The sequence below is a fragment of the Amblyomma mixtum genome, chromosome 4 (genome assembly GCF_055824585.1).
Source record: "Amblyomma mixtum isolate Tamu chromosome 4, ASM5582458v1, whole genome shotgun sequence".
Classification (NCBI taxonomy): domain Eukaryota; kingdom Metazoa; phylum Arthropoda; class Arachnida; order Ixodida; family Ixodidae; genus Amblyomma; species Amblyomma mixtum.
The window spans coordinates 69997521-70024270 of NC_143015.1; the positions used below are offsets into that span (position 1 = coordinate 69997521).

Below are 26750 nucleotides of genomic sequence, written 5' to 3' on the forward strand. Positions count from 1 at the left end.
CCGGAATTGTTGGGTATGAAATGGATGAGAACGAGAAACGGCAGGCCTCGATAACTGCTATGGACAGGGTGAAGTAAGCTTTTTCCTGTTGCTAAACACGTTTGGCATGTTGCACGCGTAATATTATTTCTGAGCAGTTTTTACTGTAATTCACTAAGCATGCAGTGTTTAGTAAAGCTCGCGCTTACGAAACTCATTTCTTTTGCCATTTTTTATTTTGGAGACTGACAACAGCTAGCGGCATTATGCAGACGCGTGTGAGGCAAGGTCAGTGATCGCCTCAATGTTCCGACTTGTGACGCCTGGCTCAATTTTCGAAGTTGTTTTACATGTAAAAAATTTCTAAAAACAAAAATAATCAAAATGTTTGCTTGCACATGAATGAGCGTTTGCATATGGAGCGATGGCTCTGCAAATAAATTGTTTTGGGGATGCGCGTGCGCTGTAATCGGCATTAAAATAAATATACCAACCGCTAATCTCCGTTGTAGCGATTGACCAAACTAGATAATTTTTTTCTCTTTGCCGTATTAGCAAGAAGCTGGTAGGCGCATTTCGTGAGTGTTTTCGTTTTTCTCCTCAGCCTCGCGTGTCGCCTTAAGGCCACTTTATTTTAAGTTAAAATAAAAATTATTTCCATTATTATTCAGCGAAACACGTAACAAAATCCTTATTATTTGGCCAACAAAACTGCATGCACCTAACTGCTCAGCCACCCAACGAAATTAAGCATCTTGCGAAGACGCCCGCGCCAAAAAAAAAAAGATGGTATTTACCTCGAATTCCACGTCTTCAATGACCTCGTCATTTACTTGCGATACACATTTCGCCGTTACGGTACCGGCTTTTTCGTCAACAATCTGCTTCACGTAGTGGGCCTGATCCACTAGCAGTTCATTTTTCAAGTTTGCGCAGCGAAAAAAAAATCACTGTCCACTATTTCTTCTAACCTACATCTCAGAGCGTACTGCCGCGACAGAAAGAAATGCGAACAGCGCAGTGCCTAGGCGCACCGCTGTTGGAATTTATTTTCGTCACGCTTATACTTGGCTCGCAACACAAATACGCTAGAGACATCCGTGATACAATAATGTACCACTCTAGCGTCTTTGTTACTACCGAGATAAAAACGCATTGAAGATAAATTCCGACTGCGCAGCGCGTGGGCGCCGTGCTGTCCGCATTTTTTTCTAGCGCCCCTGTACATTTTGCTAATCCTCTGAAGCTCGTCAGCGTTCAAGCACGAGGGAAAAAGCTCGCGACTGCGCAAAGAGATTTGCAGGCTGGCCAACACGTGCAAAGTACGTGCAGAACTGGCTTTTTTTTCAGGAGAAAGCGCGCTGCTCGCGCAGCTACTCAATGGGAGGGGGACCGGTTTGCCCGGACAAAAGTGCGGAGTCGGCTGGAGAGGGCGCTTTTCAGTGGCGTCCGCAGCACCCCCCTGCGAAGCTGCGGTCCCCTATACTACTAGTTATTTCACTCTCTTGATCCGGATCTTCTATCACTACGCGCGCTAAGTTCCTGTACCACTTACCACTTGCAGCACCTCGCTACCAATTTTAAGCTGCTGCTTCTTTCAGAGACTGTTGAACATTACTTTGATTTTCTGCATATTCTAAGCTGCGATTCATGCTGTTACGCCGCAGTGGTAATGGATCTTTGAATTCTGTACAATGTTTTGTTGAGGCGTGTGCAATAGTTGCGCTCGTGCCGAAACCGTGAACATATTGAAAACAAAGTTAAATACTATTCCTGCGCCTAAAATTGAAAATTTGCGCCGCGTTGGAGGATTCCCGTGGGGACTTCGGATTAAAGTTGTTGAACGTCTCGAGAATGCTGTCATGAAGACCGGCAAACTTAAGAAAAACTGCGAAGTGGCTGTGGCCAGAGAATATTCTGGTTACATATTGTTACCTTATAACTAAGATGCTTACCTTGCGCACCGGCTACTATTGAGAAAGATCTGATGAAACTACGTCTTTCATATTCTGAAGAGAGGCGCGGCTGAAATGATTGTAATATGCCGTGCAGTAGATTTTTCACACCTGTCATTACTCACTGGACCTTTGGATGACATAGCGTTGCCTGTTTTTTGAAAAAATAGTTTTGGTTCTTTCGCCAAGCAGAACTAAACTACTCGGGTAAAACTACAAACGCAGCAGGCGCGTTGCTGAGCTAGTTGTTTTTTGTCGGACATCGTGGGATCGCAGCGCTTGCAGATGAGGGCACAAAAAGGACACACAACACAACAGCGCTGATAATCCATTATGTCTGCGAGCGCGGTTTTGCCAACGCTTGATTTTGCGTACAGCAACCAATAAAAATTTGCTGCGTCAAGCTTCGTCCACTTCCCCGGACGCTTAAGCTTATTTTCAATAGTTCGGAGGTCATCAAGCTCGCAGGATGCTGTTACAGTATGGTTGCCGTTGTCATCCACTACAACGGCAGAAGCAGACGATTCATAGGAGTCGCGACGGGACAGAAGTGTGATATTTACGGGTTCAGTTGGGGCTGCAGAAACTCGCCTTCTTTTTCGTCGTCTGGACTTATTTTGCTTAACGAATAGGCTTGGGAGTCTACAAGAAGATTTGGTGCAGCGTTGTCTATCCGCACCGGTGTGCCACGAGAGATTCTCGCCTGCCGTCCGTCGATAGCATGCGCATAATCGCGCTCAGTAAAAGTCACCTCGACGTGTTTCTCATTCATAGCTAACAGCCATTGTGAGACGTTTGAATTTTTGATGCAGTCTCTTCCCACTGCGAATGCCCGGAATTGCCTTTGGACACTCCAAAAAGTGAAAAAACGCCTCCTTCCATAAGGGAAATGACGGCGTGCTGTATCGTGAACACAAAAGCATTGCAGTACGTTTCTCTCGTTTTATTTTCTCTTCATGGCTTAGGCTAGGCTGGACGACATAGCGAAGGAGCCCTGAACAAACTCAACATTTTTCAGGTGTTCGCCTCTACTACAAACCAACGAACCACCTCCAAGAATCGCGACCACCGAAGCCGACATCCGAGGGCGGCGGCGTAGCGACACCCGCTCGGGAATAGGAAACCATCAATGCTTTTAGTACACTACACTTACAGCCAAACCCTGCCTATGTGCCGCAGCTACAGCTCTTTCCACGGCCCCTACCTGCAGTACATTCTTGTAGAGTCTTCAACTCACCTTTCGCGCCGGAGTTGTCCGAAACACTGCAACGAAGTATTCCCGTCGAAAGATTGAAATATTAAGGCGAAAGCCTTTAATGGCTCATACTGTCGTCCGTTACCAGAGGGTGTCACACGCGTTTGACTCGGGAACTAAAAAAGAAGAAAACCAATGATTGCTTCAGATAGAGGAGGAAAAGAGGAACCTAGAAGCAATGTTTGGTGACTGTAGATTAATTAGTTAATTAATTATAGGCAAAAATATCGAAATTGCGTTGAAATAACCCGGACGTCCACGGGAGCCACGGGAACTGTGTGATGTCACATCCACCGAAAGTCGTCACGGCATAGAGGAAATGGTCACAGAATGATCGAAAAAACGTCCGATTTGTGTCAAATTCGATGGAAAAATGTGTAATTAAGTGTAATTAACACTGAAGATCCCCGAAAGATGTATAATTTGGTTATCGATATATCCGCGGAAACGGTGTGACGTCAAATCCACCGGAAGTCGTCGGGGCATAGTGTCCTCGGCTTTCGCCTCTCAACACTTTAGTCGCCAAAGTCTCCTCGCAATTTTAGGGTAATGGATTGCTGTTGGAGGACTTGTTACATTGTCGTTCAACCCCAAAAGGGTAATTTGTCTCACTGTATGATCTTTTGTTCGGGGCAGGCTCCCCAGTGTATATATGTGTGTACTGAATTATTTGTTTGGTTTGTACACAATAAATTTCTCTTTGTGTGTTACATTTTCGTCTAACCAGCCTGACTTCGCCCACTGCAGGGCAAATGCCTCTCCGATATCTATCTAATTAAACCTGTCCTGTGCCAGCTGCGCCCTCCCTATCGTGGCAAATTTCTTAATGTCATCCTCCCACTTAACTTTGTGCCGCCCCTTGCCACGCTTTCTTTATCTTGGACTCCAGCCCGTTACCCTTAAGAACCATCCGTTATTTTGCCTTCTCAATAATACAACATATTACTGTAGTCACCGACTCACCTTATTGGAAAAGTTTCGTCACAACAGAATAATGAGAAGGCGTGGCTCGGCTATACATAAACTTTTGGTTTGCTGTGGGAGGAATGCTGAGACAACAACAACAAAAAACGCAAGAAGAACATTCAAAGTGAAGGAAATTTTACTTCAGGTATCTATTCCGGATGAAGATTATAACTGCGAGAGACGCTGCCAGCAGCTTTTTTTTTTGGTCGCGTGGCTGTACCGTTTTCGTCTTTGAACGACTGTCTAGAACGATCATGAACCGAAGGTGAAAAAGACCAGTTGTCACGCCTTGTTGAAATACAGCCGACTTTTCGCTTTTCCTGGTTGCCTTCGTGGTGGTATAGGTAACTGTCTGGAGTACTATGGGATCTGGGAAAAACAAAAGAAGACGTCTGACCAAAAATGCAGTGTTAGTAGAATGCGCTGAGCACATTTAACCATATGGTAGAGGGAGCGTTAATTTTTGAAGTCATGTCCACGAGTGGTTGATTTCATAGGCATGTTAATGGCAGTGCGGAATAAGTAGGATGCGTGAAAAATTTCCTAGCATTGTGAGAACACGTAAAATAGAAGTAAGGAAATCCAGTAATTTCGAAAGTATAAACCAGAAAAAGTCCGGTTCCTACTACAATATTTCCTGGGAACCCATGAAGATTCGCTTTTCACAAAATATTCATCCTAAAATTCTATGAAAAGTGATAACTGTCCGAGTCTTGGTGAGTGTTGCTAGTGCGTTAAATGGAGACTGAGGAGGGAATAGCTGATGGTTTATCGTGCAGTAATATCGTGCAGTAGCGCTAGTTACCGTGGGAATTTACGGTACTTACGTGGTGTGAATGGGAAAGCATCCTTTGAACGAAAGGCCTCAACCAGTAAGGCCTTTGACCTAAAGGCATTTGACCTAATGATCTGCACCATAAAAGCCTTTGGCCTAAAGGCCTTTACCCGGAAGGAATTTACCAGGAAGACCTTCATCCCAGAGCCCTTTACCATAGGGGTTTACCTTGAAGGCCTTTGATCTAAAGGTAGTTTACCTAAAGGCTTTTATCACAAGATGCCTTTGACCTGAAGGCATTTACCTTGAAGGCCGTCACCTAGGTGTATACTCTTCACCCAGGGCAGGCCTTCACCCAGGGTGCGCGAAACCCGTTGGGCAGGTCGGCCGCCTGCCACAAAACAGGCTTCAGGGACATCCGTACGCGGGGCCTACGCGTTCGCTGTATTAGGTCACGTTAGGTTAGGTTAGGTCAGGTTAGGTGCCAACAAAAAGACGTTCGAGTCGTCTCGGAGTGTATCATGGACGACTCTGGCGTCTTTTTGCTAACATTTAGGCAAAAGCATGACGAAAAGAAATGAGAATGCCTCGGTGCCTCGGCACCGCTCTGTTCGGATATCTTTTCATCGCCCCATATACGTATGTCCGAAATCGGAAAATATGCCTTTTTTGTTTTTTTTTTAGTATGACTGACCTAACATTTATTTTGGCTTCTATTGATGGACTACCTCGGTCTAATGGAAAAGCGGCTAATGTAGAAAAGTTCAGAAAGTTAAATAACGGCCATTACCGGCTGTTTTTTGCAAAACAAACTGCGGTGCGTCAAGAGAGTTTCTTGCGCGGGGATCTCTTCTGCCTGTACTACTCAGCCATTCACTACGAAATATTGATCAGGTAGTCCTTTTCGCTTTTGGCGACACAAATTTCAATGGAGTGACGGGAAGATGTTTAAATCCAATTTTCTGAGCAATATATGCGTCTTTTTCCGCTGCAAAAATATCGAAATGGCCATGAAGAGCCACAGTAACAATGTCTGCTAAAAAGAAAAGCTAGATGAATTGTCCTCAGTGTCCTTTTAAGAGTTCTTTGTATGAAACGTATGGCCACCGCCAGTCAAATATGATAAGAAGAAGACCTCAATCGAAAGAACACACGGACTATCACCAGTAATCTGCGGGATTTAATTAGTGGGGGAATTGTATACAGCCGTATGGACGTGTGTCTATATTTTCCTGTAAGTGATCAAAAGTTTTGTATGGGCTAGTCGGTGGTTCATCTTAAGGAAGGTAATAGCAGTGCAAAAAACGGGGACACAAGAGAATCCTGTCCTGTTGTTTGTGTCTCCCTTGTGTCCCCGTTTTTTGCGCTGTTATTACCTTCCTTAAGATTTCCTGTAAGGTTTGATTTTTGTGGGGTTTAACGTGCCAAAGCGACTCAGGTTATGAGGAGGGCTGCGGATAATTTCGACTGCCTAGGATTCCTTAACATGCATTGATATTGCACAGTGCGCGGGACTCTAGCATTTCGCCACCGCCGGAATACGGCCACCGCGGCCGGGATCGAACCCGCGTGTTTAGGATCAGCAGACGAGTGCCATAATGAACTCATTAGCAGGTCAGTGAAGCTAAACCTACCGCACAGAGACCGCTGAACCTGTCACACATGAGTCCTTCCGGGCAGGAACTGCACGGCGGTCCGGCCTGGTAGACAGGCATCGAGAACACGTTTCCCCTGCAACAGACGGAGCACACGCCGTTGATATCATTATACACCATGACTAGGAGACCATGATAGTGGTATGCAGAGAGTAACGGCCCAAGCTGCATTTAGGCTATGAGGGAAGTTGTAGTGAAGGTCTCGGCATTAATTTTGACCAACTAGACTTTTTCAATACGCACAGACATCGCACAACACATGGCCGTCTGTTGCGCTTCGCCGGCTTTGAAACGTGGCCGCCGTGACCGGGACTACATCCTTCAAACTTAAGCGTCACAAGCGAAATCTATATCCACTGAGCCACCTTGAAAGGTGATTAGAGTACAGTGGAAACAAAAGTCACCGGCTGAGAAAAACAGAGAGCGTAGATGTTAATTATTTTGTTTGTTCTTTGGGATACTGAACGTCCAATGTGCTAGCAGTGAAATGCATAGCTCGGAGATTTCCAGTTTCGTAGAAAGCGCCAACGAACGTGCTGTTCACCCTAACGTCATGGCGGCGCGAATAAGCGGGGAAAACAATGGACCCACGTTTAGCCTTGCATGAATTTTGCGCTACATCTGCACACATGTGTTATATCAGTGAAGGTAGAGCCTTCACTGATATAACACATATATAAAACTATGCACTCTAATTCATTTTCATCTCGACCGTTCAGTGTGGCTCGCGTTTCATTATCACCGTTGCAGATCTCTCGAAAGTGACCGGATCCCTTTACTGCTCTGGAGATTTGAACTTTCAGGGGTGGTATCGAGCACGGTATAAAAAATACTTCTTTCACCGTGGTAAAAAGTACTACTATGTGGCAGAAAAACCAAAACCATATAGTTTTCACAAAAGCTGTACGTGAGACCAATAGCAACGCACACATTGCGCCGGCTTATTTGCGCATGTGGCTGAATCAGGGAGGGAGGGTGGGCTTTCATGACCAAAACAAAGATCTATTAGACAGCATACACAAGAAGTATAGGGCTATTAAAGGAGCATGTGAATTCCTTTGTGACGAAAACAGCGTCTCAAAACTAAAGCAACGAAGTTAAATAAACCACACAATTAAAAGCAAACAAAAAAAAACCGTAAGGCAGCACGTCTAATCAAACGGAGAGGCTGGCCCTGTGAAAGACACTCCCAGTCTTAAACAATGTAGAAAACCCGCATGACTGCACCGAATGCCACATGACATGTTAAATGTCGCGCTGCAATCCAGCTTCTGAAGTCGATGGTGTCCTATGTTTCTGGTTTGGACCGCAGCCTTGCTAATGGAGACAAAAAAAAGAAAGAAAAATAGCGGAGAAAAGGTAAAGCAGGAAAGAAGCCAGTTTGCCTCCGGTCTCGAAAACACAGCCAGGGCTAACGTGCAATCGATGCAGTCGCTCTTTTTTTCTGTGTAATCAGGTTCGTGTTCATCGAGCCCGTTGTGACACAAGGTTCAAGGTCTATTTTTCAGTCAGGTACATGGCTGAGGAGAAGGGAAAAAAGCCGTAATTGCGGCTTGACGAAGCTCCTTGCTTCAATAGCAGTGGGGTAGGGGGGGGGGGGGGGGGAGAAAACAAAGCAGAAAGAAAAAGGAAGGAAAACGAGACATTACGCCGAAAATACAATGGCCAGCACTTTTGGCTCCTTGCAATACACAAACTATAGGGCCAGACACAAAGGACCTAATTACAAATGATTTGTAAGGAATCAACATCTAATCGTGGATGAAAACAAAAGCATTTCGCATACTACGCTGTACACACACGCAAAAACAACACACCAAAAAAGCAGACTTGTTATGTAATTCACCGTTATGGAGCAAATGGCAGCATTTGTGAACCGAAACTTGTTCTGTAGAGAAGGAAAAAGGTATCGTAGAGACTGTAGACCGTAATTAGTTCTCGGGCGCGGTACGTGCCAGTGTTCATGGTGTCTTGTTATCCGGGACACTGGGTTGACGCTCAGATTAGTCATATCATTAGTCATATGAATAAATGATTGGCCTGATCGTGAAGCTGTGATTTATAAATGTGTAAAAGCCGAAACTCGTGTGGAACATTTAGTGGCATAATCCTGTGCCTGGAAAATAATGATTATGTAGGAGATAAATGAACTATATTAGCTATAGCTCTAAGGCCCTGTTTTTGTAAAGATAAAAATTTCTGAATATTAGTGTATGTAGTGTTGCCTCACACCGATTGGCAATATCTAGCATGTGGCTCGAAAAGAGCATGGTATAGAAAAATCTTTACTTTAGTAGGAAGCATCCACTGGTATCTCCTGATTATTCCTACAGCCCGAGCTAATTTAATTCGTAATAAAATCTATATGGTTATCCCAGCGCATATGATCAGTGAAAAGAACTCTTAACGTCTTAACTACACTGTTTCAATTCGATTACCACCTAAGACTAAGCTCGCACAATAGGAAACCTGTACATTTTTTGCTTTAAAAAACACAGCCTTAGTATTCTTCGTGTTGACTGGCAATGCATTGCTACGAGGTCAGCGGTAAAGCTTCTCCAGTGCTTCATTGGCCCACTTAGCTAAAGTGTTGACATCATTTCCCTAAAAGAAAAGACTGGTGCCATCTGCGTAAATAACAAAATAAACTCCACTGCTATTTATACTATATCGTTTATGTATATATTGAATCATAAAGGACCGAGAATACTTCTCTGCGGGACACCATGATATATTTCTGTGCATTTTGAGCTGCAATCCCTGACTGAAACGTATTGTTGACGATCACTCAGATAACTATTAATTAAATTCAGTGCTGTGCCCCTAATACCATAAATGGAAAGTTTTTCGATAAGAGCAAAGTGGTTAATTCTGTCAGAAGCTTTCGAGAAATCAATGAATATCCCTAAAGTTATTCTTCTGTCTTCAATGTTGTTGAGAATCACTCCTTTTTAACGCAGAAGTGCAATTTCTGTAGAGCATTTAGGCCTGAACCCAAACTATATCGGTGTGATTACATTAAATCGTTCAAAAAAATTAGAAAGTCTAGCGTGTATTATTTTTTGTAGCCGCTTTAAAAATACTGGTAAAAGTGATACTGGTCTATAATTATTCATGTCGTCTCTTGGGTCCCCTTTGTGTAAAACAATAACCTTAGCTTTTTTCATTCCTGCCGGACCAGAACTCGAATATTTACAATGAATGTGTGGCGATGCGCCTAGGTTAGGTTACGACACGAAAGGCTCTTGTTCGCAGGAGGGATACCTACGTCGGTGCGTAGTTGCACACGTAGAAGCTCTGGTACTTCCGGTCTCCTTCGACGCCATCCAGCGTGTAGTAGGAGTAGCCACATCCAACGTATTGAGACTCGGCCCAAACAAGCTGCGGGGTTGCAAAAAACATCGGAGCAATGCATGCATACACTGATATACACACATAAAATATAGAAAATGTTGGCGCGTGGTTGTTAAGGGCGAGGCATTAAACATATCAAAGTTAGCTATTGTATTGCATCGAAAAGCTAAAGCAAATGCAGGCTTTGTTCAGTTATACGCGTTCTAACTTCTTTGTCTGCAGTAAGTCCCGTGCATGAAGGAATGAAAAGAAAGTTTCCACGCTGAAAAGTAAGCTCGAGTGTATCTTTTTCCCTAGCAGCACTTCACTTTTTGATGTTCGCCTTAGCAGAGATGCTCTTCTACCTACGGCGCGTATGTCTTTGCACGATGTCATAGGGAAATGACGGCGGTTGTTCTGCCTTGCAGAGAAGTTTATTGGACTGATTATTCCTACAAAGGGACCATAGTCCCTCACAAAGACAAAAACACCAAGGCAGCGACTTACCCACTTTACAGCCAGCCCCTCGCAGGTGCAGAATTTTGGCTGTTTTTTTCAAGATCATGGATCATCTTAAAAGTACACGATTCGTGTGCAACGTAGAGTGCAGGAAACCAATGAACAGTTGGAGACGTCAACAGTCCCCCCCCCCCCCCCTTCCTCCCCTCCTCCCCATCGTTTCAGAGCAGCGCGCAGAAGCTTTAGTGGTAGTGCATCGAAAAGTGATGCGTTCCCGGGAAAGAGCACAGTCCTAACTTTCATTTGAATGCAACACCTCTCGCTTCTATCCCTTAATAAAAAAGTTAAAGGCCAGAAGGTAGAACTAACTGAACACTTTTCGTAGTCATAGCAGTTGTCAAAGATAAATAGCGCTATGCATTTACGTCTAGGCTATCATGTGTGACTTTTTGTGCTTCAACTGCATTCTAAATACTGAAGACGACAGCAACTCTCGTCCTTACCTCCCGAACTTTTAGTACTTCCATGGACGCGACAAAAGTACTGCAGTCGAATCCGGATATATCCTTTTCAAAAGAGATCGTTAAATAGTTCGATATATCGATAATTCGATATGCAAAAAAATGTCAATGATGGAGAAGCTTTTGTATAACCAAGAAGAAGGAACACATTGTATTCACGCTTGACGCGTTCTTACAGCGACGTGCTGCCCGTCGGCATGTTGGCAGCACACTGCTCGCGTGGAATTTGTACGCCTAACCTTCGTCGTATTGAATCAACAGCCGAAGAAGGTGTGAAACTAGCCACTCCCTATTATAACATGTTTCACCGTGTTGATGCTAATGATGAACTTTTATGGAGCAAGGGCATCTGAGGCCAAAGATGCGCCATGGCACAAGGTATTTTCTTCTAGTCAAGTTGGGATAAAAACCCAAGCAGTTCACCCCAAAAGAGGCCGAGAACCAGACAGGGAAAGACTTGTACCCATTGCATCACCGGTGTGCACCCGGCGGTGCTGGGGATCGAACCCCGAACCTCCGGCATGCGAGGCGGATACTCAAACTACTAGTCCACCGCTGCGGTATGTTTGAGGCTCTGTTACCAGTAAGCACCAATACATTAATGACATTAAAAGTAAGGTACGGTTGGTTTTAGCACCGACTTCGCCAGCGGAGCACGCGAGACGAGGGCCGCCGCAAGGGCTTATTTAGGTTGACCGCACCGCATCACCGCTATGTGGCGGGGAAAATTAGAGCAAGAGACGCAGGTCATCCTACATTACTCCTCACGTTCACCCCGTCACGCCAGCACCGCCAGCAGAGGTGCCCAAGGCTGCACAGTCTGATCCATCTCCGCGTGTGTTAAGGGTTCGAAGGGCGCCTTCAGAAGAAGCGGAACTTAACAGGCGAGATGCACAGTTCGATATATCGAATGTTCCACTGAATGCGAGTTCGGTATAAACGAACAATAATGATTTACATTTGCATGGAGTTTTCAAGGGGTTGTTGTGACTCTTCGGTACAAACAATATCTAGCTATATCGAGTTCAGTATATTCGGGGTCGACTGTACTGCATGTCTTAGAGGCAAACACATCGGACTCTGCTCTTGGCGAAGTGTTTACATGAAACATTAAAACTTCCTGTTGGGCGAGTTGGTAGTTCATCTTGATCTAGAAGAGTTTATAGCGCAAACAAAGACACGGGAAAGAGAGACCAAACACACACACAAGCGCTTGTGTGTGTGTGTTTCGTTTCTCTTGTCCGTGTCTTTGCGCTATAAACCCTTCTAGATCAAGATGTACGTGAAACAACTGTGCCCAAAGGGGTCGGCATCTCTATCGTGCCGCTGCTAAAAAAGGAGCACTCTTACGGGTGCTCCTTTCAAGGTATACGATTGCGACCCGGCACGAAGGCGCTCATTCCGTGCGTCTGGTATCGTTCAAGTGAAGATACATACTGTCACGTTGTCGTGACGGCATCCCCAGGAAGACATTGAAACACTTCCAGAAGAAATTTTTTTGGGACTGATTTGCGCCCGCGGAAACAATACCTCCGCACTAGTCGAAGAACAGAACCAGCAGTGCTGTCGGCCGTGCTTAATGTAAAGCTGACAATGAACCAAATTAGGCGCGAGAATCAGCTGCAACAGTCTCAAATACTGCAGAAGCCGTTGCGCAAGGTTGCGGTAATTCGAGATAAACTGAGTCGCATTGTTTCACCCACTACCTAATGCAATGAAAAATTTTTTTTCATCTACCTTTATAGAAAGACATGAACGTGCGGACAAAATTTGGTGGCACTTTGTGATTCAGAAGGGTAGAAACTTGGGCGAGTCGGTAACTGTGATTCATGCATGTGAGGCAGCTTAAAACGGGTCAAGGGACAGAGAAAGACGAACACAACACAGGCACTAACTTCCGACTGACAGAAACCAAGGCGACCAAGACAAACGTGAACCGTGCGCATGCGCCTGTTTGCCCTCACGGTTCGCGTTCGTCTTGGTCGCCTTGGTTTCTGTCAGTCGGAAGTTAGCGCCTGTGTTGTGTTCGTCTTTCTCTGTCCCTTGTCCCGTTTTACGTTACCTCACATACCATGAATCCCTTTCTGAAAACGCATACATAGCCATATAATGCTCTCGCATTAATTGAAACCATGTGGGCCGCCGCGGTGGCTCAGTGGTTATGGTGCTCGGCTGCTGACACGAAAGACGCTGGTTCTATCCCGGCCGCGGCGGCTGAATTTCTTTGGAGGAGAAATTCTAGAGGCCCGTGTACCGTGCGATGCCAAAGAACCCCAGGTGGTCGAAATTTCCGGAGCCCTTCACTGCGGCGTCCCTCATAGCCTGAGTCGCTTTGGGACGTTAAACCCCATAAACCGAACCAATTAAAACCATGTGACACGCAACTATTTGTTGTAACCTATGAAAGAGGCTGTTTGCCGAGCTCCGTTCCTCAAGGCCCCACTTGTGTTGGCAGCCGCGAGCAACTATTCCCAAGAAGCGACACAACTACTCTGAAAAGAAAACTCGCAGCCTCCAGCTACAGTCGACAGTGTAATAAGGTCGCTTCACCTGAGTGAAGTGGCCGATGCGGACGCCGTCGCCCCCGGCTCGGAAGCTGCGGATCGTTTGGACCGGGCAGCTGCGGTGCTCGTCGAACCAGTTGCGCATGTGCACACGCCAGGCGCGCTTGCTCTTGTCATAGTTGTTGGCCTCCCACAAGGCGTTCTGGCCCACGGAGTCGAACGTCACTGCAGAGTGCTCGAAAGGGCAAGACAGAAACAGGAGGCACAGGATGCGAGCATGGCGGCAACATTCTTGGAGAAATATTTTGGACAATGGGTAAACTGTGAGATAAAATTTGTAAATTGGTTTTTGAGGAAAGGAAATGGCGCAGTATCTGTCCCACATATCTCGGCGGACACCTGAACCGCACCGTAAGGGATGGGAGGGAGGTGGGAGTGAAAGAAGAAAGGAAGAAAGAGGTGCCGTAGTGGAGGTCTCCAGAGTAATTTCGACCACCTGGGGATCTTTAACGTGCAGAGGCATCGCACAGCACAGATTGCGTTTTTGAGTGTACATCCACGAAGACTCGTGCAACGAAGTTGCTCCCATCTACCTTGCACACGGGTGCCTCTTGCGTTTCGCCTCCATCGATAGGCGCCCGCCGCGGTCGGGTTCGAGCCCGGGTACTCCGGCTCGTTAGACGAGCGCGTGAACCACTGAGCCACCGCGGCGGTTAAAATTGTAAGATACTGTTATGGAAATATTGAAGGTAATGGCCTATTCTTCCTATATGTACCGTCTTTGGCAAATGTAACCGGGTAGAGGTAGTTTGTTTCTTAGCCGCGTAGCGAAGCAGTTCTGCCAGTCCTTAAGCTGCAGAGAGAAAGGAATTTTAATGAGGGAAAGGTGGAGAGGTCGGCCGGTGGTAACATAGCCCTGGCCTGCTACTCCACACAGGGGAGAGGGAAGAGGAGGAAAAGGAAAGTGCGAATGAAGGCTGATGATGGCATAATACAATGAGTTTCTCGGGTGAATCTGTGCAAAGTACGGTGAACCTCTGCCCTCACGTCCTGACACCTTTCGGTCTTTAGGGGTGCCGTAAATCAAATCAAATCAAATCAAATCTTTATTTCAGCACCGCAAAAATGCTGAGGGTCGTGGACAAAAAGCCTCTTTATGGGCTTGACTAGGCCCACGGCCCTTTTCTACATGGCAGCATGGCATACAGCAAGAGAAAATTGTTCTAAGTTAATTGTACACAGCTCTCAGAAAAAAAGAGAAAAAAGAAAAAAAAGAAAGAAAAGGAACACAAATGGAAGTTCACAGAAGGTAAGCGACTTGGTACAGTTGTTAGGAATATAAATAAATATAAATACAGGCATGTATGAAACAAAAAAAGGCACAGCTGTACGGCTGAGAAGCGAAAACCTGTTGCTCAGTTACTTTTGGCAATGGGGTACAAATTTTTTTTTTTTTAAAGTGCTTCCTTCATAGAAAACCAATGGGGAACCCTTTTCACGATAGCAAGAACTTCAATATAAAAAAAGAATCAAGCCTGCCGACGAGGAGGTCCACCGATATATTGATTGTTGTAGTGGAATCTGACAATATATGAAAAAAAAAAACTGCGCTCAAAAACTCTTTCCCGTCCAGAAATGCTTTTGCCCAGAATTGTTGGGTATAAATGTGTTACACTGGAGAAGCAGTTGCATGTATACTGTGTCATCCTGCCATCCGTCACGCCTTACTACCTACCCTCTTATCACCTAATCTGACCTCTTCTTACATCAATTCTGATAAATGCGGGGCATATTATTCAAACAATCAGATGCCCGGTCCAGTCACTGTCTTGGATATAAGCAGTATGCCCTGAGCTGCCGTCCGCGCCAATGGTTAAGCTTCACACGTCGCAAATTTCTCTGCATGTCCAACAAAAAACAGTCACTGCCGCTCCTCTGGAAAGAACGAAAGAACGCGCCTCTGGACGAAAACCTTTAATTAATGGTTTATGCTCGCGTTGTCCGTCCATGCTCATGGTGTCCGTCTGCGCGCTGGAATCGTGCCAACTGTGGCCTCGCCTCCGCTCAGCGGCGCAAACTCCTCTGTGATTTACTTTCCTAAAATTCATTTTCTTCACTATGATCCCTCTTTCTGTTTCTTCTTTCATTCCCACTTCCTGTACGGTGCGGTTCGGGTGTCCACCCCGACGGTTGCTAGGCAACCGCTCTTACGGCCGCATCAACAACACAACAGCGTGATTCAGGCGTCCACTGACCCAGGGAGCCAGTTATGCGCACTTATAGCATCCTCGATCGCTCGCACCGGTGCGCACCGGGGCACCTCAGTGCGCACCATTTATCCTCGATCAACTTCACCGGTGCGCACCCGCGGTCCTCGATCACCGGAAGCGCACCCTACCGGGTCAGTTTTTCGTTGCCCCGACTCGCACCCGGAAAATGTGCGGTTCGCAAGGGTGCAACCCCGACAAGCATTGCGGGACGCGTGCTGCGGACAAGCCGCCTTTACCCGTATCCTGCTGTCCTGCTCGTGTCTGCGCACAGACTCACGCGATGGAGCAGAAAATACGGATGGTTGTCGCTATTGATGAACTGCTGCCAAGTTCGTCTGGTAGCGAAGATGGCATGATAATCGACCTGATACAACCTAAAAACGGCAATAAACGCCCGAAAATTGATCAGTTCGTTGATCGGGTCGTCAGACGCCTCGACGACACCGGAACCAGTGTCTGCTTACACTTCACTGTTTGGCGTATATAGCTGTGTGCATGGGCTTTAACATGTGAAATGTGAGATTTACTTGCAGTTCTAAAAACATTTTCGAGTCAGCAGGAGCGTGTGCTATAACATGATTGGCAACTATGAAAAGTCGTGCTTCTACTCAAAGCACCACGGGGGTCCTTACCCGGAGAAGACGGCTGAGGAGCACATCATTTCATTTCTTTGGTACGTATAGTTTGCACCGATATGTTTTTGAGTAACCACGATTGTGTGCGTAATAAGTGGCTTTGCTCCGACAGGTATGCGGGGAACAAAACTAGTGAAAGAGCGGTCGCCGTCATATTTGGAATGGCAGAAAGCACACTCTACGGCATAATCGACCGTGTAGCAGGCTACTTGGACTCTATCAGCGCGGATGTCATGCGCTTCGCCGGTACAGCTGAAGCAAAAATATCAGTCAGCGCCAGGTTCGAAGAGGTAAGGCTACAGTGCTGCCGTTAAGCAAAGCTAATTTTGTTGGGCTTTTAGTATGGTAATGCCATTTAGTCTGTCATTTAGGATTGATCAACACTGAAGTGTGCTCCAAGTGCACGATTTTTATATGTTGCGTTTTCCTGTGCGTTTTAGGTTTAGCCGAAACCAACAAGCTGAATGGGAGAGTTTTCATGTCCACTTTTTAGTCTTTAACTGCTTTTATTGTAATACATGCTCGGGGGCTAGTTGGTGTGTATTTCCACAGAAAGACTCGGCGCCAAAAAACATCGCACAGAGAGATGGCTCTCTTCCTGTGTGATGTTTTTTTTCGCCGAGTTTTTTTTTGCATTTATATATAGCGTAATCACATATAAGACACATACTCATAATTGTGTGATGGACATACCATATTACTTTAACCATTTTTTGTGGCTTTAGTTTGCATATTTTGTGTATAAGAAGAGGTAATTTTGGGATTTTAGCATTTTATTGAAGTAACTAAAAAGTTTATATTAATTTGTTTAAAATTCACTGACGTCAGATTTCAGGTTTCCCAAATGTTCTGGGATGCATCGATGGGACCTGCATTGAGACAAGGTGCCCAGCTGGGAAAATAGCCTGTGGGAAAATGTTTTGCTCTGGGCAAACTTTCCGAAGTTTGTGAAAACAAATATCATATACTTGGTGATGCTGCGTACCGTCTGAGAGCGTACTTGTTGACCCCGTTCAGAGATTATGGTTCCTTGGCTCCTGAATATGTTAACTATAACTTGCGCCTAAGCCAAATGCGTGTGCGCATCGAAAATGCATTTGGTCTTTTAAAAGGTAGGTTTAGACAGCGTATGCTCCTGGAATTTTGGTCAGTAAAGAAGGCAACATTGTTTATTCTTGCCTGCTGTGTTCTACATAATCTGTGCATTGAAGCAGGAGATGATGGCCTTGATTATGAAGACCATTGTATTACAAATGCCAGCAAGCCTGAGCCCAGAGCAGTGCTGGCCTCTACAGAACGAAAGCAGAAAAAATAATGAAATAGCTGGGGGAACAGAAACGACACCAAATTGTTCAGTACCTGCAGATCATTCAGCAAGCCAAAAAATAATACTGAATTTGTCTTCCCTCTTTCTCTTTTTAATAATACTCTAATAATGTTGTCAGTATAAGTATATTGAATTCCCCTGCTTTCCTTGTTGCCACTTTTTTTTTCATTGCCTTTTTCTGAATCCTTGTAAGTGCGTTGTGTTCATATGTATGTTGTTGTATATAACTGATACTAAAGTGAATCTTGTTCATCTTACTTCGAATCGCTGTTGTTTGTTCGCTGCCAGCAGTAGCTGGACACATAACATATAGCAGTCGCGAACACAGACAAAATATGAAAATGTTTATTAAGTGATACCAAGATCACAAAGAAATACAAGGTGTGCTTGACGAATACTATGTTCTTATATTATGATGTATAATGCAACGATCATGTTTACTGAACAGCATTGTTTATTGTACAATGAGCCAAAGCGAGAATAGTAAGCAAGGAAAAGTGCACAAGGAACAAGACTCATCTGAAAGGAGAACTAGATGAGTGCTCATCTTGTCACTCCTCTATGTGTTGTCCCAAATGCAGTCTTTTTTTAAAACCAAGGATAAATCGCATTAAGGGCTTGAAGAAGGCGTTGATACTGTTGCCTCATTTGGTAGTCCCAGTAGATGTTTCAACAACTCTAGCTTCTCCTTGTGTCGTCGCTCCCGCTGCTCTTCTCGGTCTTGATGAGTCTTCGAGATCATTTCTGGGATGGACAGTTTAGTCCTTTTTGATGGAACGCTATAATTTTGTTTCTCTCTATATTCAACCCTCCCTGGCCCTCTCAACAGCTCAGGTTCAAAGCTGACATCAATTGATTTAATTTTTGCCAATTCATCATCGAATGGAATTTGAACGGGTTCAGATCCTGATGTACCATTGTGCTTTTTTACTTCAGAGCGCCGTTTCTTGATGGTCTTGAACCGATTGTGGCTCTGCTCTCCTGTTTTGAAGTTCTCTGTTTCTGCATCTATGTCTAGTGGTATTTCAGCGTACATGGCCTTTTTGTTTCTGAACATTTCATTGGACCCACTTGGCTAAGGTATCCATAGTATTTGTCCAAAAGAACCTTTGTGTCACCTTCAGTCCATTCTCTTGAAGATTGGGCAGGAATTTTGATGCCCCGCTAATTTCTTTCATCGGTGCTTGCTATAAGGAAAGAAATTTAAGCAGGTCTGTTAATGTTAACGAATGGTTCACTGCTGGGAACAGAAATTGTCGAACAAGAAATGAGCAATGACCAGGGAATGATATGAATGTGACAATGTACGTACTATCGCGCTCAATATGAGTTGCAACGCGCGGTCATCGACCGGGGCTCGTTCCGTGGTGTGCCTCCTCCAAACAGTCGCTCGGAATTCTGGGAAAAACTTTTTCCTGGGCGGGGGTGCTGTTGTTTCCTGGAACAGCAGTTTCTCCCAGAATTCCGAGTGACTGTTTGGAGGAGGCACACCACGGAACGAGCCCCGGTCGATGACCGCGCGTTGCAACTCATATTGAGCGCGATAGTACATAGCTGTTAATCATGGTTGCATTGTAGCTTTCTGCGGTATGTATTTCGTGATGGTCCACATTTTCCCTGCATTAGTCAACACAGCTTACTGCACAATAAAGACTAAAAAAAACACTTGCCAGGGTTGGTAGTCAAGGTGGTGCTCGTAAGCCTGGAGGGTCCTGCCACTGGACTCTGGGCGTCGGTTTTTGAATTGCGGCCTGCCTCACTGGTGGAAGACTCGAAGCGTGCCTAAAGATTTGGAGGATCTGTAAAACTTTGCAGTAGATATCTTAGGAGTACTTCATGTTTACTGCTAACATGATCCGCTGCAGCGGAGCGATGAAACGGACTATGCTAAAAATGCTTGACCGCGTGCACGCTCAAAACTAAAGCTTCCAAAATCTAAGAAAAAAAATACTTACCAGGGCCAGTAGGCAAGGTGGCGCATGTAAGCATCGAGGGCCCTGCCACTGCACTCTGAGCGTCGGGTTTCGCATAGCGGCTTGCCTCACCGGTGATTGACTCCAACAGCGCCTGAAGCTTTGGCGGATCTGCAAAGCGTCGCGGTATAATACCTGGAATTACTCTGATGCTAATGTTTACTGCTGCCACGATCCGATGGCAACGGAACGTGGAAGCACACCACGCTGCTAAAAATGTTTGACTGCGTGCATACTCAAAACAAATACTTACTCGCCATGACTTCTTGGACCTCTTCCACAGACATTGCCAGATGATGCATATTGCCGTTAATTATAAAATCCATTGTTGTTTTCCCAAACGATGGGTGCCGAGTGCGCAGCTTGACGAGGTGGCAAACGTTATGAAAGAAGCACGTGTTACCGCTGTTGTGGTTTAGAATCAAATGAGCGCGCCATAAGAAAGGCGGCGCTGCATGCATGCCCCCGCGGGGTGCATCATTTGTCCTCGATGATGACGCTCGCCGGGGCGCCACCGCCGCGATCTGTTCTCGCTTCGGCGAGCGCGGCTTCGGCCGCTTATGTTTTTTGAGCAGCGTCCGCTCCGGCGGACGCAGTTGTTGCTGCGACGCGCGTCTTTTCTTTCCTTTTTCTCTTTCCTCTGATCTTTTGACTCTCCTCTATCTGCACGAGGCAGCAGTGGTGGCTCGGATCGAGCCAGTAGGCAGGCCCGTGCAATTTCCTTTTCATCCTTCTCTCAGTCACAACAACAACAACCGCCGCGATGCGCAGGGAACCGCGGTGGTTTCGGGGCGCACTTGGTGCCAGGTGATCGAGGACGCTATTACTTTCCTTCAAAAGATCGGAGTGTGGTGATGGTGGTGGTGAAAACATTTATTACGAATTAGCAGGAGGTATGTTTGGATCAGCCTTGTAAGGGACCGATCCTTACAAACACTAGGTGGAGGTCCCTAGTATGGGACCCCAGTGGCGGTTGCCGCCGCCCGGGCGCGCCCGACTAAAGCTTGTTGGGCTTGTAAGTCGTGGCAGCCGAGCAGGGTCGCCTCCCAGTCCTCCCGGGTTGGGTTGGGGAGGGGGGGAATAGCGGGGTTGGAGGGGCAGGCCCACACCATGTGATAAGTGTCAGAAGACACTGCACTACAGTGTGGGCAGCTGCCGCTAAAGGAGGGGTCAAAATGTTTTAGCGCTGCCGGGCACAGCAATGTATTGGTGAGAAGGCGGAGAAGGAGCCGCTCATCCGCCTTCTTCAGGCCTTTACATAGGCTAGAGTAAAGGCGATGACAATTTTGATAATATGTTGTAATATCTTTGAATGTATAGACCGGATTAAAATCGGGTTCCTGATTGGATGGGGAGGAGAAAACAGCCCGGTGAGAGAGCGCGCGGGCGGCTGCGTCTGCTGCCTCGTTTCCTGCCAACCCCTGATGAGCAGGGGCCCATATGAGGTAACGGTGAGCGGGGTCCGTATCCCGTATGCAATTTTGGTATATTCGATAGCCTAGGAAGGGAGTGCAGCCTTGTTCGACGTTCCGACAGGCACCTCACTAGTCGGTGATTATGTATTTTGAATTGGAATGTGAGGCCGCGAGAGCAATCGCGACCTCTTCTGCTTGTGTTGCACTGCGGCCTCTGAAAGTGAGGCCGTTAACTGTGTTGCTGTTGTGAACTACCGCGGCCGTGTATCATCCCCCGTGGTGAGGGCCGGAGGCGTCCACGTAGTATACACCTGTTTTGTTGCCATAGTATCGGGCTAGCGCTTCCGCTCGTGCCAGGCGCCGACCATTATGGTCTTCATGTGACATGTTTGCTGGAAGAGGCCGCACGTGGAGGGCACGTCTCCACAGTTCCGGGATGCGAAACCTGTCTTCCATTGGAGGGGGTGTTGGATATGGAGTCGAGCAAGAAGGCGGCGGCCCGACTCCGTTAGCGACAAGCGCGTGTACAGGTTTGTAAATTGCGCCTCCCGGAGCTTCCGGAAAGTATTCACCACCCCAAGAGCCATAAGCCGGCTGTTTGAAGTAGTGATGGGGAGGTCAAGGGCACGTTTAACAATTTTGCGAAAGATGACCTCAAGGGCGTCCTCCTCTTGTTTCCGTAGGTGGAGATAAGGAGTCGAATAGAGAATTCGACTAGTTACGAAGGCGTTTGCCAGCCGCAAGGCATCCTTACTTCGTAACCCTCCGCGTTTGTTGGAAACCCGGCGGACCATGCGGCCCACCTGGTCCCCCACCTTACGGAGTTTGGCCAATGTAGTGTCTGGCCGCCTGTGTTTGTGGATGTAGAGTCCGAGTACCCGTATCTCATTACTTTCGCGTATGGGACCACTCTCAAGAGAGAGAGATATTTTAGTTGTGCACTTCTGTGAGGGGCGGAGGTGCACAAATTCCGATTTTTGAGGGGAACATTGAAGACCGCAGTGGCGGGCGTAGCGGTCTACTATCGTCGCCGCTGTTTGCAGGCTGGTTTCTATGTCTCCTGTGCTGCCCTGCGTGGCCCACAGAGTGATGTCATCGGCGTACAGGGCGTGCTGCACGCCGGCGACACCACTCAGCTGGGCCGGCAGGTGCATCATGGCCAGATTGAAGAGCAGCGGGGAAAGTACCGCGCCTTGAGGGGTTCCCCGCGCGCCGAGTAGGTAAGGACCATGGTCTCTATCTTGAATTCGAATGTAGGATTGACGATCCATTAAAAATTGGCTTATGTATTGGAATGTGTTGAGGCCACAGTCGGTGTGACTTAGGTTAGTGAGTATGATCTCATGTGCTACATTGTCAAATGCCCCTTTAAGATCCAAGGCGAGTACTACCCGGTCATTATGGGGGCATTCGAGGGGGTCAAGGACTTCCCGATTGAGTTGCAGGAGGACATCTTGTGCGGATCTGTGTGGGCGGAATCCGAACATGGTGCTCGCAAAGACTTGTTTGTTTTCAAGATATGTAGATAACCGATCCCGCACCATCGTCTCCATTAGTTTGCCCACACATGAGGTGAGAGAGATGGGGCGGAGGTTATCTGTGTCAATTGGTTTGCCAGCTTTAGGAATAAAAGTGACCAAAGCCGTTTTCCATTCGATTGGCAGGGGGGTGTCCCCGCGCCAAATCGCATATACGTATTCCAGGAGGGACTGGTATGCCAAGTCGGGCAGGTGCGTCAAAAGCTTGACGGTGACCTTATCCCGTCCTGGCGCAGTGCCCCGTTTCATTTTGGCGAGAGCCGCCCGCAGATCATGGAGCTGGAAAGGTTGATCCAGCTCCGTGTTCTCTCTGCCTGCATAAGAGTACGCAGATCCACGGGGGTCTTGGGCTGTACACAGATACTGGTCCCGAAGTTTCTGTGCGAGTTGAGTCGTGTTGCCAGGAAAAGCGTGCAGGGCTCGGTGCAAATGTTTTTGTGTTTCGGTTCGTGTTTGGGTTGGGTCAATTAGGGCTCGAAAGAGACGCCACGTGTTTCGGCTGGACATTTGTAGCGCGGCCGTGTTGCATCTATCTACCCAGTTGGAGTCGGCGAGTTGGGCCGCGTACTCTGCCGCTTTCTGGGTAAGCTCGGCAATTCGAGCTTTAAGCTTTCTATTGTGTTTCTGGCGTCGCCAACGGCGGACGAGGCTGCGACGGGCTTCCCAGAGGTGTAGAAGGTGGTTATCCACGTCCGTGACCGCCTCTGAGAGCTGGATGCGTGTTTCATGCGAGGAAAGGTGTGCCAGCAGCTGTTGGGACCATGCTGTGTAGCCTTGCGCGGAAATGGGTGTATTATCAAGTGAGTTAAAATTTTGCCTGAATTTCGTCCAATCTGGGATATGGTCTTGTGTTCTGGGACGCTTGAGGGGGCGTGTGCGTAGTGTAGTGTTAATGATGCAGTGGTCGCTACCGAGGGTCTGGTTGCCTCAGAGCCAGCTACTTGCGCCATCAAGGGGGTGATGACGGAAGGAGCGCGGCAGCTGTCCTCATTGTCCGAATCAATAATCAGACGGTTGAATTTTGAAGGGCGGGATACGTCCCTAATGGGTCCCGTCCGACGGAGGAGGCGGGGTTGTCCGAGATGTGTTTTGAGACCACCGCGGGGACGGCAGATTTGACCTTTGTCAAGATCTGGTCCATGGCGGTCTCGATCATATATCGCAATTTAGAGGTTAAGCGCTCCTCCATCGCAGAGATGGCTGTCACGAGGGCAGGCGAGATCTCCGCGTCGCTCTCCATTGCGTCCGAGTCCTGCGGGCTCGGTGCGGCGGACGCCAATTTTGACTCTAAATTTTGAATTTTGTTGAGCAAAAGTTCATTCTGTGCCCGGAGCTCGTCTATCTGTTTTTTGTATTCCGCGTCGAGTGCGGAGACGGTTACGGGGGAGGGTGAGGGATGGGAGGAAGAGGAGGCGATCTCAGCCCAGCTGCTCACCTGTTTGTCGTGTTGAGGCGCTGATGCCCGGGCGTCGGCAGCGCCAATTGTCTTGAGGGCCGGGGAGTGGCCAGTGTCTCTGCCGCTGGGCGGTGGAGGGCCGTCTTCTTCCCGGGCGCTGGCTTCACCGACGGTGAAGAAGGTGACGATGTCTTGTGGTCGGTGCCGTGAGCACCACGCGGCGTTCCGCCACCGGCACCTAGTTTTGAATGACTTGGCTGCTTGCCAGGTCGCTGGTTTTTTGGCACCGCTGGGCGTTTAGCCTTGGGGCCATACACCTTGAGCTGCCGGAATTTTCCCGTGCAGTCGCGGGAGCTGGTAGCGTGGGCTTGCCCACAGACTGCACAGGACAGAGTACATTCATGCGGCGCCTTGACTCCGTCGACGGTCGGCGCCGTTTGGCCACACAGGCCGCACTTTTCATCCGGGCAGGGGCAGGTGTCTGCTCGGTGGCCCACGGTGCCGCACCGCACGCAGGCCGGAATGATTCTCTTGTACGCACGCACAAGGGTCACCTCAGAGTTATAATGTACATATCGCGGCACCACTTTTCCCACGAAGATGAGCGACGCGACGTCGGATTTGCCAAGCTTACGGATATCGGCAAGCTCTCCAGCACGCCACTGGATCTTGTTTTGGAGGGACTCACTGGTCTCGTGCTTGGCCACGGTGATGACGCCGCGGCACACGTCTCCAGTGAGTTTCAACTGGCCGTACATGGAGAGCTGGCCCTTCGGTGATGTTAGTTGAAAATCCCGCAGAAGCTTGTCCGCGACGTGCGGCTCTCTGGTGCCTGCGACGATCAGGTTTTGCTCCCATGTGGGGAGCAGGCTGAGGGATGCTGCGGCCTTGGCGCCCAGGTAGGCCGCGAACGCTGCTCCCAGGTCGCCATGTTGGTAGACATCCCTCAGAGCGACGGTCACCCGGGGCTTCAGGATGACGACGATGTCTTCTGGATGAAGACGCGGCAGTGGCTTTGGTTTCCAAGAGGGTCCCGTCTTAGACTGGGCCCCTCCGTGAAGCGCTGCAGCGCGCGCAGCAGCGTTGTCCCGTGTTGAGCGGCCTGCCGACGTGGCGTCCGCTTTCTTGGAGGCGGCGTCCCGCTTGCGGGAGCGGCGTTCCACTAGTTTGAAGAGCCTCGGGTTCTCGATGGGCGCAGAATCCGGACTCTCAGGCGTTGGAGCTGAAGGAACCTCGGACCAGGCCATGGCGTCCGGGTCGTAGCCGCGTTGTACTTTTTGGGCAGCCATCTTGACACGGGTGGGCGACTCACTCACGACCGAGCGTCGGCGTAGGCGTTAGGCCTAGCGCCGTCGCCACGAAACGCAAGTGAGGATCGGCCCTAAAATGCGTAAATGTTGCCCCACCTCTGTGTGAGTGGTGTCCACAGGTAGCTGTCGACTTCGCGAAGACAGACGCGGCTGCGTTGACGGGGTTCCGGCCGAGGAACCGTGGCTCCAGCCAAAAGTTGGCGGAGACGATGCGCTGTACGTCCACTCGCTCCGCGCGCGTTCACAGCGCCCTCATCGGAGTGTGAAACGTCAACGCCACCGCCAATGAACACAATGAACCCCGAACGAGCAACGGCGACGCCGTGAAACGGGCGCCAATGAGCTGCGCCCTAAAACACTGCAATAAAAAAAAAGCGGCCACAGTCGCCAAAGACAATAAAAACCACACATGCGGGAAGCCCGCCCGCCACGCGCCAAGCGGTTCGGGAAAGCGGCAGTGGGTTGACCATAGAGAAACATTGACCTCAAGGCTCTCGCCAAGCACACTTTAGAATTTCCAAAGTGTCTTCTGTAATTTGATTGTGCCGTGTGGCTAATAATTGCAAACGATTACGTGACTTCCTAATGCGAAATTTGAGCGCAGCTAATCAGCTGTTTTAGCTTTAGGATGGACTGAGGCAAAGAATTCGAGATCTTTGGGGACATTAGAGTGAAATTTGAAAGCTCTGATTGGTTCATAAAATTCAGAAATAATATTAAAGATCGCAATTCCACGCGACCGATTCGGGATACGGCTCAGCGCCGCGTAGGATGGATGGAAAATCTTTATTGCTTATAAATTTAAAGTGTTCTTGACCCTTCCGGGTCACTGGGCGCCGTGGTCGATCCTTGGTCCAGGATGCCGCACTTGACTGCTGTCATCGTGGCTCGGCGTACGAGAAATCGTTTTGCTTCCTTGTCCTCGCTGGCCACTGCATCACATTCGGGTGGTTTATTCTTGGCTCTTAGTCTGCCTTAGAGCAGGTCCATGTGACATGCTCTAGTGTAGGTTTACCCTGACGCCACGGACATTCGTCTGCATATTTTGCATGGAAAATCTTGTGCAGTTTGTGCAGGTGTGGGTAGGTACCGGTTTGTAGTCTGCGCCAGTCTACCGCCTCCTCTTTGGTGAGCCTTTTGTGTGGGGCTGGGTAGCGTTTCCGCTGATCCCTGTAATGATCGAGTATATCTGAGTACGTGGGCGTAACTGGGTCAAAGGTGCCTGTGGTGCAAAGTGTTGAGTCTGCTCGGTTGATGTACCCTCGAGCTAACTCGTCTGCTGCCACGTTGCCCCTCATCCCCTCATGTCCGGGAACCCACACTATACTATGTTTAGTGTTTTATGCGAAGCATACTACTTTAGCTACCACTTCAGCCCTTCACCGTGGTTATGCGTCTCCAAATCATGTGATACATGACGTCACACCACGTGACACGATGACGTCACGACAGTAGAGAAACGGGGGCCCACCTCGCGCCGTCGC

The 26750-nt window shown here is 48.0% G+C and overlaps 1 protein-coding gene across 10 annotated transcripts in view; it reads right to left on the bottom strand.

Annotated features, from left to right (window-relative positions):
* The window catches only part of LOC149346862 (scoloptoxin SSD976-like), a 111074-nt gene that overhangs the window by 64824 nt on the left and 19500 nt on the right, over window positions 1-26750 (bottom strand). For 2 of the 10 annotated variants that reach the window (XM_089586704.1, XM_089586711.1), the window contains 4 exons: window positions 19590-19718; window positions 13449-13637; window positions 9854-9966; window positions 6565-6661 (listed from right to left, as the gene is read on the bottom strand). In XM_089586704.1, coding sequence (XP_089442830.1) covers window positions 6565-6661; window positions 9854-9966; window positions 13449-13637; window positions 19590-19718 — 528 coding nt within the window. Of the gene's footprint in view, window positions 1-4269; window positions 4525-6564; window positions 6662-9853; window positions 9967-13448; window positions 13638-19334; window positions 19417-19589; window positions 19719-23995; window positions 26579-26750 lie in introns of those variants that run through there. The other 8 variants (XM_089586710.1, XM_089586709.1, XM_089586705.1 and 5 more) reach the window with 7 other exon arrangements.